Below are 16,702 nucleotides of genomic sequence, written 5' to 3'. Positions count from 1 at the left end.
GGGGGGGGGGGATCCTTGAGGATCATAATGGCCATATCTAGTTATGATCTAGAGTTGAGATTTTCTGCTTACATGTATGTGCTGGTATTTCCTATGAGTTCAGGAATTCATAAGATGGTAAGCCATCTGTCAGAGTCAACTCTCTGTAAACTTCATGTCCCACTTCCATCCATTTAACCATAGATCAAAAGATATTCAAGCAAAAATTTCTTGTAATTATTTATACATAGTTAAATCATCTCTAGATAACTTAAATTTAAAGGATACAGGAGGGGGGAAAACCCTAAGAATCTATTTAAGAAGATAGATGTAGTTGTAAAACTATGCCATTATATATTAAGCAATGGTCGACCACAGTGTATTTCCATATTTGTGGACCTGCACTGATCCTATTTTGCAAAAGACAAAGGGTAAGTCAGGTTTTGGAGAGCATGAGAATCACCCCAGGTTGGGAGCTGAGTATTTTTACCTCTAGAAAGTCCCAGGTGTTCTGGTCCACAGAACACACAATACAATTATCACCTACTATAACCCAGAAGACTGCTTATGATTAGAAGGAAGTTTTGAGATAAATCAGACATCCCCAAAAAGAGTACTTATGTACAGAAAGGAGAATGACCAGTCCCCCGTCTAGCTCATTAGCTGCCTGTCTTTATCATCAGTCGTTTGAGCAAGTTTCTCTGCGTGCACCTTAAGGCTTGCTTCATAGCTGAATCCTGCAATTTGAACAGCAAGCTTTCCCAAACAATATAAGAATTGGCTGTTTAGCCTACTGCTCACCTTTACCAGGGCTCGCAGCTTTCTGGGGCAGGGCTGTGGTTCAACCATACCCTTTTAATACTGACCTTTAAGAACAGAAAGAGAAAAAAAAAATTTATGACTGTCTATTGGGCTTGAAGCTCAGTGGTAGAGTAATTCCCTAGGCTTGATACCAGTACTGACAGAACTGAGCAGTCTAAGTTTGTGGTTAATATGTGAGGCAAGGCCCCTGGGCCAAATCCTGACCTGGAAAAACACTTCGATGCTCAAGCATTTTATGGAGTTAAGCGGGGGCTGTTTGGCAGTTGAAAGCATTTGCTGCTCTTCCAAAGGACCCAGGTTCAATTCCCAGCATCCACATGGCAGTTCACAACTATCTGTAACTCCAGTTCTAGGGGATCAGATACCTTCACATAGACATACATGCAGGGAAAACCCCAATGTACATTAAATAAATATTTTTTTTTAATAAAAAGGAGTTAAGGGAAGGAGATGATACACCAATGGGTAAGTGAGTTTAAGTTTAGAGAAGCTTAACTTTCCTTAGGTCAGAAGCCTTTTTGACAGCAGCAAACTAAGATATGCTGCATACAAATATTTTACATGTGGCTTCAAGATTTATTTATCACTGAGAACCTTCTGATACTTCCATTAAAGCCCAAGTCTTACTCCCCAAAACAAAAAGCCCACTATTTTTTAGGGATAAAGCACATTATCAAAATACTGTCTTCTTTCTTAAAATCAGTGGTTCCAGAGGCTATCAAAATGGCTTGGTGCCAAGCCTGATGACCTGAATTTTAAGCCCTGGGATCGAAGAACTGACTCCAAGAAGTTCTCCGACCTCTAGAAGTGTGCCATAGCCTATGTGCAGACATGCCAAGTGCAATAAAAATAATTTCTTAAAAATCACCTGCCCATTTGTAGAAACGAGGTCTTGACAACTATAACCCAGAAGACTGCTTTTGGTCAAACGTTCTGAGATAAATCAGACATTCCAGAGTCAACAATACAGATATCACCAAAGCTGCCAGCCAGGTAGTAGGGAATATGTCAATAGTAGATGGCAATAGTTCATAGCAGATTGTATCTCTAAGACTGGGTCTCAGCATCAAAGAATGCAAGCATCATGAAGAGACAAGGCAGTTCACTCACTGCAATGCACAAGGCCTGCTTTAAGAAAGGGGATAAAAGCAGGGGAAAATAGCCATCAAGACCTTGTTAAAAGTTTTATTTATAAAAGACCCAAACCCCCTAGTTTTCTATACCATGCTTGGTCTGAGGACTAAGTCCCTGCAAAGAGGTGAAGGTCCACATAAGACCAAGTTTCACATAGGTGTGTCCTACCTTATTAATAGGCTGTCAATATTTGGGGGTAGGGTGACAGTCCAGCTTCTGTAGGTGAGAAAATGTAGACTTCCAAATCCATGTTTTGTTAACTTTCTCAAGTAAAGCAGTCCTTTGCCTATCAAGATTTCTCAGAGTAAGTTTTAAGAAATGCTGGGATAGCAGCAACTTGAGGCTTGAAATGCACTGACCAGCACACATGCATTTCATTTAGCATCCAAACGAGAAACGCCAGCCTTCCTTCTGCTCCAAGATTGGAGCCTAGGCTTTTCCACTGTGACTCTGAATCCGATTCTCCTTCTTCTAGACTTCAGGTGTTGAGGACCTTGTCTGTGGATACTCTGCAGCTACACACTTCCTTCACTTAGAAGCAGTAAGCCTGATTACAGGTATGGCCACTCTTGCCCCAGCAAGGCGTGCAGTGGGCTCTTGAGCCTCCTTCTGAGGCACAGGAGGCAGGTTCTGGAGTCATGCCCAAGAGGGCTGTTTCCCAGCCCTAGCTTTGGGCCAGCACTGTTCCACGGTTTGGTTGCATAAGTTCACAAGCTCTTAGCTGGGGTTCTAGCAGATGGGGCTCAGCTAAGAACAAGCGAAATAGTGTTGATAATTCTTCTGAGAAGTCCTGAAACAAGTACAAAGGTTAAGTCCCAAACAAGCTCTCACAGACAGTAGAGAGATTGACAACCCAGGTATTTCACCCAATGCCTTCTATGAAAAAATTGATAGAAACTGTCCAGACTAGCAAGCTAAGGCTTAAGTTCTAACAAGGGAAAGTGGACTCTGACAGGAAACTGAGGCACAAAGTCTTAATCTTATTTTATGGATACTGTTTTGCTCTCAATCACAACAACATTTTAAACATAAGCTGAAATCTGACTTTCAAGTCCTGAATATTCACTGTGCTGTGCTGCTTTCCAATTGTCCTTCTCCTCTGGTCTTCTGAGTCTCGTAAAGTAGCCACACAGATCAAACCCAACACTGGAAACACTTGGCATGTAGCTGCCAGCTATGATGGGCCCACAACTGAAATCCCAGCACTCAGCAAGCAGAAGGAATGCAAGCTTGTGGCTAGCCTGGGCTACAGAGGCAATCTTTAGGACAAATGAGACATTTTCTCTCTTCATATAAGACAAAGAGATTAAGACTCCTTACCCCTGGCCACTGGGCCTCATTAAGGCTGCCCAAACAGGCTTCTATCTCCAGCTGTCCCATGAGATTCTTTTCTACCAGCTCCCGGAGTAAGAACAGTAGCAGGTCCCACTGCAAAACACCACAGAGAAGGCCAAAAGTTGTCAACAGTACTCTTAACAGTAGGGACTGAGGACTGGACAGTAGTCCCAAGAGAAAAGAGAGCTGGAGTTAGATGGCTCGGCATGCTGTTAAGGCACTTGCTGCACCTGGGCAATAGTGGTGGTATGTGTCTTTAAACCCAGCACTTAGGAGGCAGAGTCAAGCAGACTTCTGAGTTCAAGAACACCCTGGTATATAGGGCAAGTTCCGGGACAGCCAGAGCTACATAGAGAAACCGTGTCTTAAAAAACAAAACAAAAACATTGGGATGAAGCACTGAACAATGTTAAGAACATGACTTGCAGGGATGAAGAGAGAGCTCAGTAAAGTGCCTGATGTGCAAACATAATGGCCTGCATTTGGAAACCCATGTGTGTATTTATCTGTAGCCCGAGTGCTGGGGGAGCTAGAGATAGGGAAATTCTAGAAGTCCATACCCTCCTAGTTTATCCAATTAATGACCCTTAGATTTAGCATGAACAGTGCCCACTAACAAGTACAGCCCCACACATAACAGAATCCCCTTAACACACAGCATGAGTGATGGAGCTAGGTAGGCATGATAGCTCACATCTGTAATCAGCACCTGGGAGGCAGAGGCAGGAAGAATGCTGCGAACTAGAGTGAGATCCTATTTGAAAATCCATACACATGGGCCTAGAGAGATGGTCATAGGTTAAGAGCATTTGTTTGGCAAGTCCAATTCTCAGTACTGACATGGTGGTTCATAGCCACCCTAGTTCCAAGGGATCCCAAAACGTATGCACATAGTACACATGTATCTAACCTCTACCCCAAAAGAAACCAAAACTACAGACAGAGGACCTGTGCCTGACTTACCTCCCTTGGCCGAGTATCTGCCAGAAGCCCCAAATTTCTTGGGCTGAGTAGAAGCTGTAGTGGAACTGGCCCCTGGAAGTCATCCTTCCATAAGGAAAGCAGCATGTGCAGAAGCCTTCGAGCCTGTCCTCGCTCTAGCCTGTGCTGTGTTGGGGGCCCTAGAATGGGGATCTGGTCTGCAACTACAGAAAGAGAAAGAAAGTTTAAATGGAGGCAGAAGAGCATGCCCCCACGCTCTGATTCTTGTTTGTATATCTAACCCTGGGGTTTGAGGAATGTGGCATGAGGGATTTGATGGAAAAAGAACCATACCCAGGAGGGAAGCTAACTCCACAGAGCACTTGGCCAGATGCTGCTCAGCAGTTGGGCACAGGAACTATAGGGGAAAAGTGGGAGACATGAACATCATTCTTACTAGTCTAAGGACTGGCCCTAAGCCAATGTGGCTCATGCCACATCTCACCTGGCGGCACCGCAGTGACTGGCCCAGCTGGTTTAGGAGCTGTTCCAAATGCTCTGGGGAAACTCCCTCCTCAGGGTCCCGAGGCCCCGCAGCCAGGGAGAGCACGTCCTGTAGAGAGCAGTGTTGAGACCTTATGCCAGGCTGACAGAAACTTGGTTTGGGATGGAAACCAGCCGGTGGAGAGAGGCAGAAGGAAAACAGCCCAAGGGGGTGAAGCAACTGGGTCAAGGTGTTCTTAGGGCTGAGGCTCAGGCAGTATAGCACAGCTAGGATAAACAATTATGTTGACAACCCGGGAAGTAGATGAAGTGATAAGCCTACTTCATAAGACTGTGTGCTGCCAGAGAGCTCCAAAGATGTTACTCACCTCAAGACAAAACTATCTAACCAATTCCCAGAAGGCATCTTAAAACATTAGAGAAACTGTCCTATCTAGAGTCTTAACACCTCAGACATCTCAAAATAGAAATCTTCTGCATATCGAGAAGTGTTACCTAGCCTGACACTTTTCCCTCTCCTTCCTACAGTCCCCACCGATGGACTTTGCTTTCTAGTCTCTATTCTACATCTTTATTCCCAGACCACTAGATAGTATTTTAGTCCTTGGGAGTCTCAAGGCCTAAATATTACTCCAACCATTCATCTCTGCTTTGGTACCAAAAAGGCAGTCATATAAACAAACGGATATGACTGCATTCAATAAAACTTTTATTTACAAAACCAAATCATTTTGGACCATGTTTTTTGTTTTTGCTGATTCTTCCTGTATAATAGAGTCAGTTGCTGGGCGGTGGTGGCCTTTAATCCCAGCACTCGGGAGGCAGAGGCAGGCGGATCTCTGAGTTCGAGACCAGCCTGGTCTACAAGAGCTAGTTCCAGGACAGGCTCCAAAACCACAGAGAAACCCTGTCTTGAAAAACCAAAAATAAATAGAGTCAGTCCCCCACCTTTATACCAAGGGATAATATGTAAAGCTTACACTATCTACTTGTTTTATAAATGTTTAAGACAGTCTTATTTAAGTTGACCAGACTGGCCTAGTTCTGTGATCCTCCTGCCCCAGCCTCCAGAATAGCAGAGAATCCAAGTCTCATTATCCATTAGAATGGACAGTTTATGCTTAATTATCACCCACATGGAAGAATAGTACAGAAACCACATCCAGACACTGAAATGCCCCTCCCCCATTTTTCTACTATACTTTACAGCCATTTCTACCACATATATAAGATGCATTTAGTTAAAAACTTTAGATCTGGCCTGTTGTTGTGACATAACACCTTTTAATCCCAGTGCTGGGAAGGCAGACATAGGTGGATCTCTGTACGTCTGAAGTTAAATTGGTATCCACAGTGAGTTCTAGGCCAGCCAGAGCTATATAGTGGTACCCTGTCTCAAAAAACCCTTTAGATCTAACTTTTGGGGTGATTCTAGAACAAAAGTCTTAGGAAAACCAATTCAGCTTTGCTCTATGTAATCCCATTCAGTATGGCAAGAAACAGAAACCAGCCAGACAACACACAAAGCTTCTATACAAATCCTGAAGCCAATGTGAAAAAAGAAACAAGCAACAGGGAGAGGGAGTGGGAAAGCCAAAGGGAGTAGGGTAGCTGTGTACTTTTATCTCGGAGATGAGGTGGGAGGGGAGGGGAGCATGGTGCTCACAGGCTCGGGAGCAGCCCCTCCGCTCCACCCGGGCAGTTGGCTCAGGACCCTGGGCACGTAGCATGCGACTCACGGCTGCTTTCACCTCCCTTCTAATCAGCGCTGCCAGGCAGAGGGAGAACAAGAATGGAGTCACTAGATGTCCCCTTGCATGGGCTTGCCATGACAACCCACACCTTTCACTGCTCTAACTGGCTCACCTAATCTCCCACAAACTGCTCAATACCCTGCCCGTCTACCTTTAAAAACTAGGTTCAGTCACTCCTTTCCTAGACCTTACCTGTAATGTTGGCTGACAACCAAGAGCAGGCTTTCTCTGTTGCAAGCCCCACAGCAATGTTCTCTGCACTGTTTAGAACCTGTGGCAGAGAAGGACTGCTGAGTCAGGGATTTGGGAAGGTGGGTACAACATTAGATGCTACAGTTCAAGACCCACCCTACCCTACAGCAGCCTCACACAGGTGCATGTGTACACATAGGAGCACATGCATGCATGCCTACTGGCCTGCTAGCTGCAGGCTTCCTTCCTACGTACAGCAGCTGGAGTTTCTTCTGGCAGCAGTGCTCGCACAGCAATGGGGCTCTTCTTTTGGCAAAACCTGAGAAAAGACAGGAGGAAGTCAACATCTAGATATTGTAGACTGACTTACAAACTAAATGCCCAAGAGCACCAGGTCTGTGACCTGAAAACGCTATCCTCAGAAGGAAGTGCTGTCCATTCTCCTGCCCTACAACAGATGCTGGAGGAAGGAGAAACCCACCCATTAGCCCTACATTACACACACACTTCCAATTTAATATCTGGACTTTGTTCCCAAAGACATACCCTTCAGAAAAGGGATCAGAGCAAAGAAGGGGTGGAAAGAAAAGAAATGGAACAAGAGGAATGTGAAACGACAGGAAAAAAAACTAAAGGAAGCTGGGTGTGGTAGCTCATGCCTATAATCTCAGCACTTAGGACTTTGGGGTCAGGTCAGCCTAGACTAGAATAAGACCTTATCTCAGGAAACAAAAAGCTAGCCGACGGTGGTGGCGCACACCTTTAATCCCAGCAGAGGCAGGTGGATCTCTGTGAGTTCAAAGCCAGTCTGATCTACAAGAGCTAGTTCCAGGACAGGCTCTAAAAGCTACAGAGAAACCTTGTCTCCGAAAACAAAACAAAACAAAGAAACAAAAAGTTAACAAAAACCAAGAGGAGCTTCAGGAGATTAGGAGGGTCAAATAGATCAACAGTTCTTACTCCCGCCCCTGGGTCAATGCTTGAGCCCCATGGGGGCACAGTTGAGAACACAAGAATTCCAACAGCTGGGCTGGGTCTCCCCCTTGCTTTCTCTGCGCCACTAGCTGCTCCTGAAGAAGAGACTCGGCTTGATGCACCAGATCTGCCACCAGCGTTGCCCTTTATCAGAGAGAACAAGGTTTGGGGGGGCAGTTAGCTGGGTTAAGAGGAAAGGGAAACAGAGAAATTTGGTCAAAATGCCCTTCAAAGGATATAATTTCAGCCTCTTGACTCCCCCGGGTGAATTTGCTCAGTTTGACAACTAGGTGCTAAGAATTTAAAGGAAGAAAATGATAAGGGATTAAGACTAGGATTCTTGGGGACTAGAGAGATGGTTCAGCAGTTAAGAGCACTGACTGCTCTTCCAGAGGTCCTGAGTTCAATTCCCAGCAACCACATAACAGCTCACAACTGTCTGCAAATCTAGTTCCAAGGGATCTGATACCTTCACACCAATGCACATGAAGTCTTTAGGAAAAAAAAAACTAGGGCTCTCATTCCACTCTTACTTGATATGTTTGACACAGTTCGATCCAATTCTTTCTGCCACAAATTCTACAGTCCTGCGCAGGGAGGGTGGCTGGTTGTGGAAAAAGGCCTGGGCAAGCTGAGCCTGGCAGGAGGTGGAGACAGAAGTAGTAGTACCATGAGGGCTCCCCTTCTGCCTCCCCATTTCCCTACCCTTTGCACTTACCTGCAACCCCTGGCTGGTCTTGGGAGGCAGGGTTCCCAGACTGGTGGTGGTAGTGGGAGTGATTTTCCTCACAAAACCCCCACTCCGCCCACTGCTGCCTGAAACCCAGGAAGCAAGCAGTTTCCGGAGTTCTCCTGTAGAGGATTCAAAGGTCTTAATTCCAAAATTGCCACCCCCCTCTCCCAAACACCATAGCCTTTATGGAACAAAGAGGATGAAGTGCCCAGAGAATCTAAGAACAGAGCAATGTGCTAAGGAGTCAAGTCTTCTTGGGTGTCCATGATAAGACATGCACTGACCACAGGGGAGACAGGGATGCTCACCAATGTAGGGGCAGCAGGTATACAGCAGCTGCTGGTCCACAACAGGCACACTGTCCTGAGGAAGAACAGGCCAGGTTTGGAAGGGGAAGGCAGTGCCCCTTTCCTCACAAATGCACAGAAATGGGAGTCAAGCAGGAGAAACATCTTAAGTCTTTCCTAGTGTGTCTGCTGGTGGGCCTTTATTCTAATTAATTCCTGGGATTCACATGACCTTGGTTTGACCCCCAACACTCACCAAACCATGCTCTGAAGTAGCTGTGTCCACCTCAAAGGCATCTACCTGACCATCTTCTAGAAAGAACAAATCCTCAGGAACTGTCGGTATCTGGAAAGAGGAAGGCAGTTAGAGCTCCACTGTCACTCTGAGACTTGTCATACTTTCTCATCTACTGGGGCCTCGGGTCAAGCAAGTTGTCTTCTGAAGCCAGAGCAATATCCATCCCTCTCAGAACCTTCCTTTTCTGTCCCTGCCTTGCTCAGACTCTACAGCCTTCCTGCCCTGCCACAGCAGTCACCCACTACCTATCCAGCCCATCCTATCTACCTGGAAAAGCCAGCCTAGGACAGCAAGCAGTAGCAGCTTGTTCAGGAAGCACATCTCCCCTTCATTCTCCTTCGATAAGACCAAACTCCTAAAAGGTAAACAGAGGATATAAACAGACTTGTGCCAAGGACAGAAGGGAGTAAATATAAGCTATCACTGGGAAGGGAGTTCGCAAAAGCAGACCGAAATCACACTACTACTGAGAAGACAAATAGGATCTCAGTGAGGCTTGCACCTCACATCCTTCTTTGCTAGGCCAAAAGATCGACGGAAGGACCAAGGGAATGGAAAATAACTATCACAGTCCTGCCTCTCCTGAGGCCATTATGGCTGTGGAACCACAAAGACGTATAGATTTCTAGGCCCTCTTTATAAGTAACAGGGCTATGCAAATAAGTCTTGTTCTACTCACCGATGTAAGTGCAGCAGGAGAGTAAAGACACTCCGGTAGTAGTCCAGCAAGGGGACAATGTGGTCAGCAAAAGAGAGGAACTCCACCAGCCAGGGTACAGTGAGTACTGCCCGGCGGGCCCACAACCCCTGCTGCAGCAAAGCCCGTATATCTAGAACAGGAGGGACCTGAGAAAGCCAGGATTTTGTCAATGAGCAGGCCCTTGAAAGAGGCTGACCACTCTCTAACCTGCCAGGTTTCTAGAATAGCCAAGGAAACCAGTCAGCCTCCACATTTTGCTGGTCTATCCAGGTCCTCCTTACCCAGATCTCCCATGCACTCACTCACCTGGCTCCTGAGGGCCAGAATAGAGTCCTGAAGTTCACGGGTTGGGGGTGGTTCAGGTCCTCGGTATGGTAGGAAAGCCACAAAGCCCAGAAATTTAGCCAAAAGTCTAAGACTAAGAAGCACTACAGCAAATTGCCTCCTTTCACCCTGCATAAAGAATCAAGTGAAACAATGTCCTTTGCATTAAGTCTTCTAGAACAATTTAAAATCCATTAAGTTTCCCTTAAACATATATCCTTTCCCTCCTCAATCAGACCCCATCGTCTCCCCTTATTCTGTTTTCTGACCTGCCAATCCACATCTGACTCCCCATCTTCATCACCAGGCTCATGCTGAGGCAGGGGAAGGCCATTGAGTTCCCGAATCTTCAAGCTCAAACTATCCATAAGATGCTGATTAAAATGGAAGCTTGGAGAAAAAGATAAAAAAAATCACTGAAATATGTTAAATAAGAAGAACAACAACAACAACTAGTGATTAGAAGAGGTACCCCAGAAAGGACGCACAAGGAAGATGGGGAGGCTAAAGGACAATGGTATTACCTATGTGGGTTCAAGAACCAGAAGAAAGATGAGAGCCAGCAAATATAAATGATAGAACACAGAAATCACTTCCAGACGTGTCCAATGATTTGCCCTCTGGGGAAACCAAACCTTTCCTGGTCTGTCTTTCTCCTGGTGTGACACAGGAGACGCTTACCTGCTGGCACTCATGATGAAATCCCTGAAGAAGCCTTGACAGCCTGGGAAGGTGGGGGGTGGGCAGGGTCCCCCGCTGCTCTGAGGGGCTACAAGGCGTTCTTGGAGCTGCCGCAACCGTCCCAACTTGTCAGCTCCTAACATATTCAGTACATCTGGAGCTTCACCCAGGACAGATCCCCCAGCACTGCCAGGGCTCTGACACATCTGAGATGTCCACAAAGGGAGGAGAGATAAAAAACAAAAACAAACCCATGAGAAAGAAAGACTAAACAAAGTAAGAAAAAAATGGGCTTAGGATATAGCTCAGTGGGAAACACTTGCCTAGCATGAGTGAGACCTTAGGTATGAAAGAAAGAAAGAAAGAAACAAGCACTATGGAGTGTTTATCTTCTTAACTGAAAGGAGAAGAGACAGAAACTACAAAGCAACATTTACCTCAGGTCACCAGAAGAAGAATTTGAAAGGATCCTGACTATTAAGCTCTCTTAGTACCTTAGCACAAGTCAAGAAATGGATGGTAGCTGAGAGGTTAGGTAAGGTCATGAGGTCAGAGAAGGCAATTTCAACTACCAAAAGTAGAAATCCTTTTAAATTAAGCCAGAATCTAGCAGGTGGTCCACCTGGTCCCTAGTGCTAGTCTTGATCTCTAGCTGCCCACATCTTTTGGCTGCCGCTGCAGTTGTTACCTGGAGAAGCTGTTTTTGGAAAAGCCGGACAAAGTGGCTGTGGCTGCAGGCTGCTGACAGTTGACTCATCATGGCTCTGAGGAGGAAGGGGCAGATATACAGCACATGGGAAGGAGATTAAACAACATATTCTGGCTGTTTACTGAAGACTGCCAGGAGGCCCACACAGAAGAAAGTAAGATGTGTTCCCTTCCTCACCAAGATTCCTCCAGGCTAGACAGACTTAACCCACCAAGAAATGCCCTCTCAGATCTTCAGGCCATGCTCAGTGACAGTGAACTCCGTGCTCAATGTGAGAGGGAGACAAGGACAAAGGACACTTGGTCAACAACCTGGTCATCTGCCTATGCAGCCTGGATCTGTGAGCTTTGTCCCTTCCCAAGCATTTGCCACTGAGTATGAGAAGCTACAGAGAGAAATCCTTTTTCAACTAGGTAGTTACCAACAACTAGAGACTGAGTAAGACACAGGGCAGGGCTTCCCAACAATCACCTTAAACATCACTGGGTTGCTGCTCACTGTCAGAGCAAGGAGACAAACTGAGCAAGAGCAGAGCACCCACCTGATCCTGCTACCCAAGCCCTTCTCAAAATCCCAGCTGGGTTCCTCATGGTGATCTTCCCACTCTCGAAGCACCTCATAGAACACATCCCTGGAAGATATGCAAGCTTGATCAGCTGAATCCCTGTTGCCTTACCCACTTCCCACAGCACTTTCCCTTGCTTGGAAGGTTTAAGATAGGCCTACCCACAGCCCATCCTTAACCTCCATAGTTCTCTACATGATGGTATGTTACAGACCCAGCAGCAGCACATCATAGGCATCTGTGGACAGGGAAAGTTGACCCTAAGATGGTTGGCTAAGCTCAGGGATTCAGGTCTGTGGACATGAAACAGAATGAAGCCAACAGGCTTTATGATGACTGTCAGAAAAGGCCTGACAGTACTAACCCACCACTTTTAGCGCCTAAGTCCTACTTCTATGACAGTAAACTGCTTTCTATTCCCTCCTCAACAGGTCCCTTCTTTTCACCTCTGTTTTTTAAAAGTATGAAAGGCTCGATCACTGGAGAAGTTGGCACGATTGTCAGTTTCTGGCTGAAAGGAGACAGCTTGAGCAGAGGGTGGTATCACCAGAGAGACCTAAAACATACCAACAACATTAGGAAATAAGACCTGTTGTAATCATGTTAGAAGACTTTACTCCTTATTCCTGTCCAGAGTTAGCCCACCTGACAGCACCATGAAGATTGTGTGAATTTACAAAATGTCTAGGCTACTAGGAACCTAAGTGGGGTGACTACCTTGGCAACACTGCCTTCATAAGCAGCCCGGAGGCGGCCTTGCAGAGCTGGAGAGAAGCACATCAGCCGCTCATTCTCAGCCAGCAGTTTCAAGGTCCCTTTGTCCAGGTAGGAGAGAACCCTGCAAAGCCGGGAGCACATGACTGAGACTGAATCACAGGCTACAAGCACAAAGTACACCTGACACACAAGGCAGTGTTTAAGCCTAAGTATGGCAAAGTTATAAGCTAAGGATTAATTTGATGAAGGTAAAGGGTGAAGAATAAGACCTCATGGAGCTGAGATCGAGAGAGCAAGCTAGGAACATAGACATAGCTATAAACATAAGTCAGCCTCCTTGTCTAGTTATTACTATTCTTTCTTCGTCTTATACAGGGCTCTCCACATGGCTGGCAAGCGCTCCACTGATTTATAGACTTAGGCCCTTTGTCCCCCCTCTTTGGTATTTTATTATTTGAGACTATATCTCACTAAAATTCAAAGCTGGTTTTGCATTTTCTGCAACCTGGGCCGGTCTTTTAACTTGCAATCCAGGCTTGGCACCAGACTCAGCTATTTAATTTCTTTAGGGGAGAAACTCACAGCCTTGTTACAGGTGCCTTTAGTTTTAGTACTTGAGAGGCAGAGGATGGCAGATCTATGCAGGTTCAAGGCCAGCCAAGGGCTACATAGTAAGCTTCTGTCTCAAAAGAACCAATCAACCAACCAGAAAATAGGTGAGAAAGGTCTAGGGCCATAGGATCTATGTTAAGCACAATCATGCATCCCGAATGGCTAGAAGCAGACAGACATGAGACTAAACACACCACCTCAGCTAGGAAAACTCACTGAAACTGGTGCTCCAAAACCTGTACCGCAAAGAAGACGCAGTCATGGATGCTCTGAAACAGGGGCGTTTCCAGGGGATCTAGGACAACAGCAAATGGTTAGTTAGAACTATCCCACCTGCAAACCTCAGTTCTCAAAATGAGACTTGCTTACTGACCTAGGGTGCCCTGACTTGAGTCAAGGTCACTATTCTTGGTGGCCACCATTCTCCGGGCAGTAAGGAGCTGAAGGACGAAGAAAAGCTCCAAGAAAAGGTTTGGAACCAGGTTCTCTAGATATTAAAATAAAAAAAAAGCCATAACATTGGGCACCACTGACACCCACTCTCTTACCCTGTAGTTGGCAAGCACACCCATCACAGCTCCCTCTGCTCTCACTCACCAGCAATGCACGATGAGTAGATAAGGGCTACCAGTTCCAGGCGCTGTCGAGAAGACACTCGGGCTGGGTCAGCAGGTTCTGCTGTGAGGCTTCCCGTCCGACTGGGGATGGGAGACCCCAACTCTGGGATGGGACAGGCCGGGGTAGGTGACTGCTGCAGCTGCGTGGAGCTACGTGAACAGAGGGATGGCAGGATTACTCAGCCTGGCTTTCCAGCGACAGCCATACTCGGGTTCTGCCAAGAAGATATCAAGAGCCCAGGAAGCAAACCCAGAATCCCCAAGGGAGAAATCAAGTTCAGGAAAAATCCCTGCAAGTCCCGCACAAGAGGGAAGCTGACATCCCAGGTGGCGGCAAAGCCATACCGCGCCTTCCTGAGCATCTCCCGCTCCTCTTGCAGACTTCTGCACCCTGGGGGAAGGCCAAGGCCCCAAGGGCTAGTGTCCAGGGCTGAGGGTTGGGAACTGGGGACACAGCTGATTGGGGGTGAGGTGAAGCAGGTCTTGGGCTTGGAAAGCGACCGCTCTTCGCTCACCGGAGTTGGGTTGATCCTTCGAGAAGGTTTCGTCCTGCTGAGAGTAATCACAGGTTTTTCTCACATCAGCCCGTTAACAACAGCAGGGCCCCTTTCAACCGCCCCCACCTGCGGCCCCTCAGCTTCTTCCCTCTCAGCCTTCTAACCATCGCACGTTCTACTGTGGGGAGCCCAGCCCCGCTTTAGCGAATGTCTTGCACTAAGGGCCGATTCTCACCCTGCAGGGCCGGGAGGAACGGTGCCTACGGGAGGGAACTCCTCCAAGTTGCTGAGGTTTGGCGGATCAGAGAGCGAGTGTCTGGGGCTGCCGGGGCTGCCTGAGCCCCGAGGCTTCCGGCCCCCGGCCCAGGGCGGGCTCTCGCCGCTGCCCCCCTCGTCCGGGCCCCCGGGGCCGCGACCTCCTCGTTCGCGGGACGGCCCCGGTCCCGGCCCCCGCCTGCGGCCCGCACGGCGGGCCAGAGGCGTCTCGGCAGTGGTGCTGAGGGGCTCGGCCGCAGGGAAAAGCTGGCTGCGCGCCCCACGGCCACCCCGTGGCGGGGCCCCCGACCTCCCTGGCAAGGCGGCCGAGGCGCCCGGGGTCTTGGCCGGGGTTGAGGGGCCCTGCGGGAGGACGCGGCTGCTTTGCTCCCTCAGGAAGTTCAGCAGGAACGGCACGAATTCCTTCCGCAGAGGCCGAAGCGCACTCAGAGCGGCCACCTCGGAGTTTTCCTGGGGAAGAAGCAGAGGTCGCGAGGCGAAAGAGTCAGCTGACAGCCCCGGCCGCCAGTCGCTCAGGCCGCAGGGTGGGCGGCCCGGCAGTGGCGCCCAGAGAAGCGCCCTAGGCGCGGGCCGTCAACCAGGGCCGGCTGGGAGAAGGGACTGAGGCAGCGTCCCCCGCGGGAAGCGCATTCCAGACAGGCCTGAGGGCGCGTCGGCACTGTTACCTCCGAACTCGGGGTGCTGCGCGCGATCCACCGCACGGCGGCTGCGACCGGCACCTCTTCGCGCAGCAGCGACTCCAAAACGGCCGCCATCCCGGTCCTGGCGCTCTGAGGCTACTGCGCAGGCGCAGACGCACCACGGGCGGCCGGGAGGGGCGGAGCCGGCGGCCCGGAGCGACCGTTGGGCGGCGGGGCGGGGCCTTGCGGGGTGGGGCCTGGCTCTGGCCGCCGGGGAAGGTTCTCGGCGCTCTTGGCGCTCTCGGCGCTAGTCTACCGGCCCAGCCAGCGCCGGCCTGCGGGGCGCCCGGAGGCCCTGCCTGACTGCCTGGCCCGGGAGCTGTGTGAGCTTGGACGGGGCTGCTAGGAGACACACGCAGCTCTGCGGAGGTCCCGAGTCCGAAAGAGAGGACAGGCAAAAAAAGTGAACAACTAAGACACCGGCCCATCAGACCACACATCTGCCATAAGCAAAGCCTCCGGCCACCGAAAACAGAGCTTTTTGATTCACTCCCTCCCCAACGAAAAAAAAGTTATGTGAGTAACCTCCTATTTTGGCCTCCCCCACCCCCAAAGAGGCTGACTTTTCACCACTGGCCAGGCTTTCAGGCGGTCTCCATCAACTGACAGTTTAGCACATAGTTCCTGCTGAGAGGCATCTTCTTAAAAACCTTCAGATCACCTTATGAAAGGCCCCCACGACACCCTATACACAGAATTGTCCTTCAGACTTGTATTTACTCCTTTATACATTGTATGAAATTGTTTACATTAGGTGACTATTTCAACTTCTTGTATTTGAGAAGTCAAACATATTCACGATTAGCTTAAGAGAAAGGCATTTCTGCAGGTGTTTACACCCATGCGCCATCTCCCCACTTGCTGGTTAACCCTTGGGCTGCATCTCCTGTCGGTCCCTTATTCTGAAAAATATGATTTTCGGACGTTGCTCCTTGGTTTAAAAAAAAAAAAAAAACCAGCCGGGCGGTGGTGGCGCACGCCTGTAATGCCAGCACTAGGGAGGCAGAGGCAGGCAGATATCTGAGTTTGAAGCCAGCCTGGTCTACAGAGTTCCAGGACAGCCAAAGTTACAGAGGGAAACCCTGTCTTGAAAAACCTAAATAAATAAATAAACAAATAGGAATCTAGTTGAGAAAAGCAGCAGTGAATTGCCATCTGTTCCTCTCCTTCAAAGGAAGACCACTTGGTGACAGAGAACAGGAATCCCTCTAGTGGTAACCGGGATGTTTGCTAGGGAGAAGGAAAGGCAGCTTTTAAGGCTTACTTGTGTGCTGGGTTTCGTGCTTTTGGCAGTAGGCAGGAGAGAATCTCAGTTTCAAAGCCAGTTTGAACACATCCCCATCCATACCAGGGAAGCCCTGGTTTCACCCAGCTTGTATGCACTTAGCCC

General features: G+C 48.4%; 1 protein-coding gene across 4 annotated transcripts; it reads right to left on the bottom strand.

Annotated features, from left to right (window-relative positions):
* Positions 1-21: 21 nt before the first annotated feature.
* Positions 22-15,436, bottom strand: Cdan1 (codanin 1). 4 transcript variants are annotated; one of them, XR_007590430.1, is made up of 29 exons: positions 15,298-15,436; positions 14,592-15,082; positions 14,205-14,411; positions 13,840-14,009; positions 13,616-13,729; positions 13,459-13,537; positions 12,631-12,751; positions 12,360-12,469; positions 11,890-11,979; positions 11,328-11,403; positions 10,640-10,845; positions 10,228-10,348; positions 9,941-10,087; positions 9,614-9,780; positions 9,202-9,289; positions 8,893-8,982; positions 8,658-8,712; positions 8,335-8,468; positions 8,150-8,253; positions 7,602-7,760; positions 6,897-6,960; positions 6,642-6,720; positions 6,315-6,463; positions 4,697-4,804; positions 4,546-4,609; positions 4,234-4,415; positions 3,256-3,363; positions 2,104-2,725; positions 22-845 (listed from the first exon to the last, which is right to left on the bottom strand). XR_007590430.1 is itself a non-coding variant. In XM_050134430.1 (28 exons), exons 1-28 carry the CDS (start codon positions 15,385-15,387, stop codon positions 2,600-2,602), a joined length of 3,699 nt encoding a protein of 1,232 aa, XP_049990387.1. In that variant the 5' UTR covers positions 15,388-15,436; the 3' UTR covers positions 1,971-2,599. The 4 variants fall into 4 exon arrangements, 2 of the variants coding, with proteins under 2 accessions (XP_049990387.1, XP_049990388.1); XM_050134430.1 differs by lacking the exon at positions 22-845 and having other exon boundaries at positions 1,971-2,725; XM_050134431.1 differs by lacking the exon at positions 22-845 and having other exon boundaries at positions 1,971-2,725; positions 14,205-14,408.
* Positions 15,437-16,702: the final 1,266 nt, after the last annotated feature.

Source organism: Alexandromys fortis, unplaced genomic scaffold (assembly GCF_014885135.2).
Source record: "Alexandromys fortis isolate MF-2015 unplaced genomic scaffold, M_Fortis_MF-2015_v1.1 scaffold_6, whole genome shotgun sequence".
Lineage (NCBI taxonomy): Eukaryota > Metazoa > Chordata > Mammalia > Rodentia > Cricetidae > Alexandromys > Alexandromys fortis.
This window is presented reverse-complemented; position numbering and strand designations above follow the sequence as displayed.

Excerpts from the sequence above, each read along its gene's own strand:
- Cdan1 (XM_050134430.1), bottom strand. The coding sequence starts at position 15,387 with ATGGCGGCCGTTTTGGAGTCGCTGCTGCGCGAAGAGGTGCCGGTCGCA. Across the intron at positions 14,010-14,204 it reads GAGATGCTCAGGAAGGCGCG|CTCCACGCAGCTGCAGCAGT; the intron begins GTATGGCTTTGC and ends CTGTTCACGTAG. Across the intron at positions 2,726-3,255 it reads ATGAGGCCCAGTGGCCAGGG|GACTTCTCAGAAGAATTATC; the intron begins GTAAGGAGTCTT and ends TACTTGTTTCAG.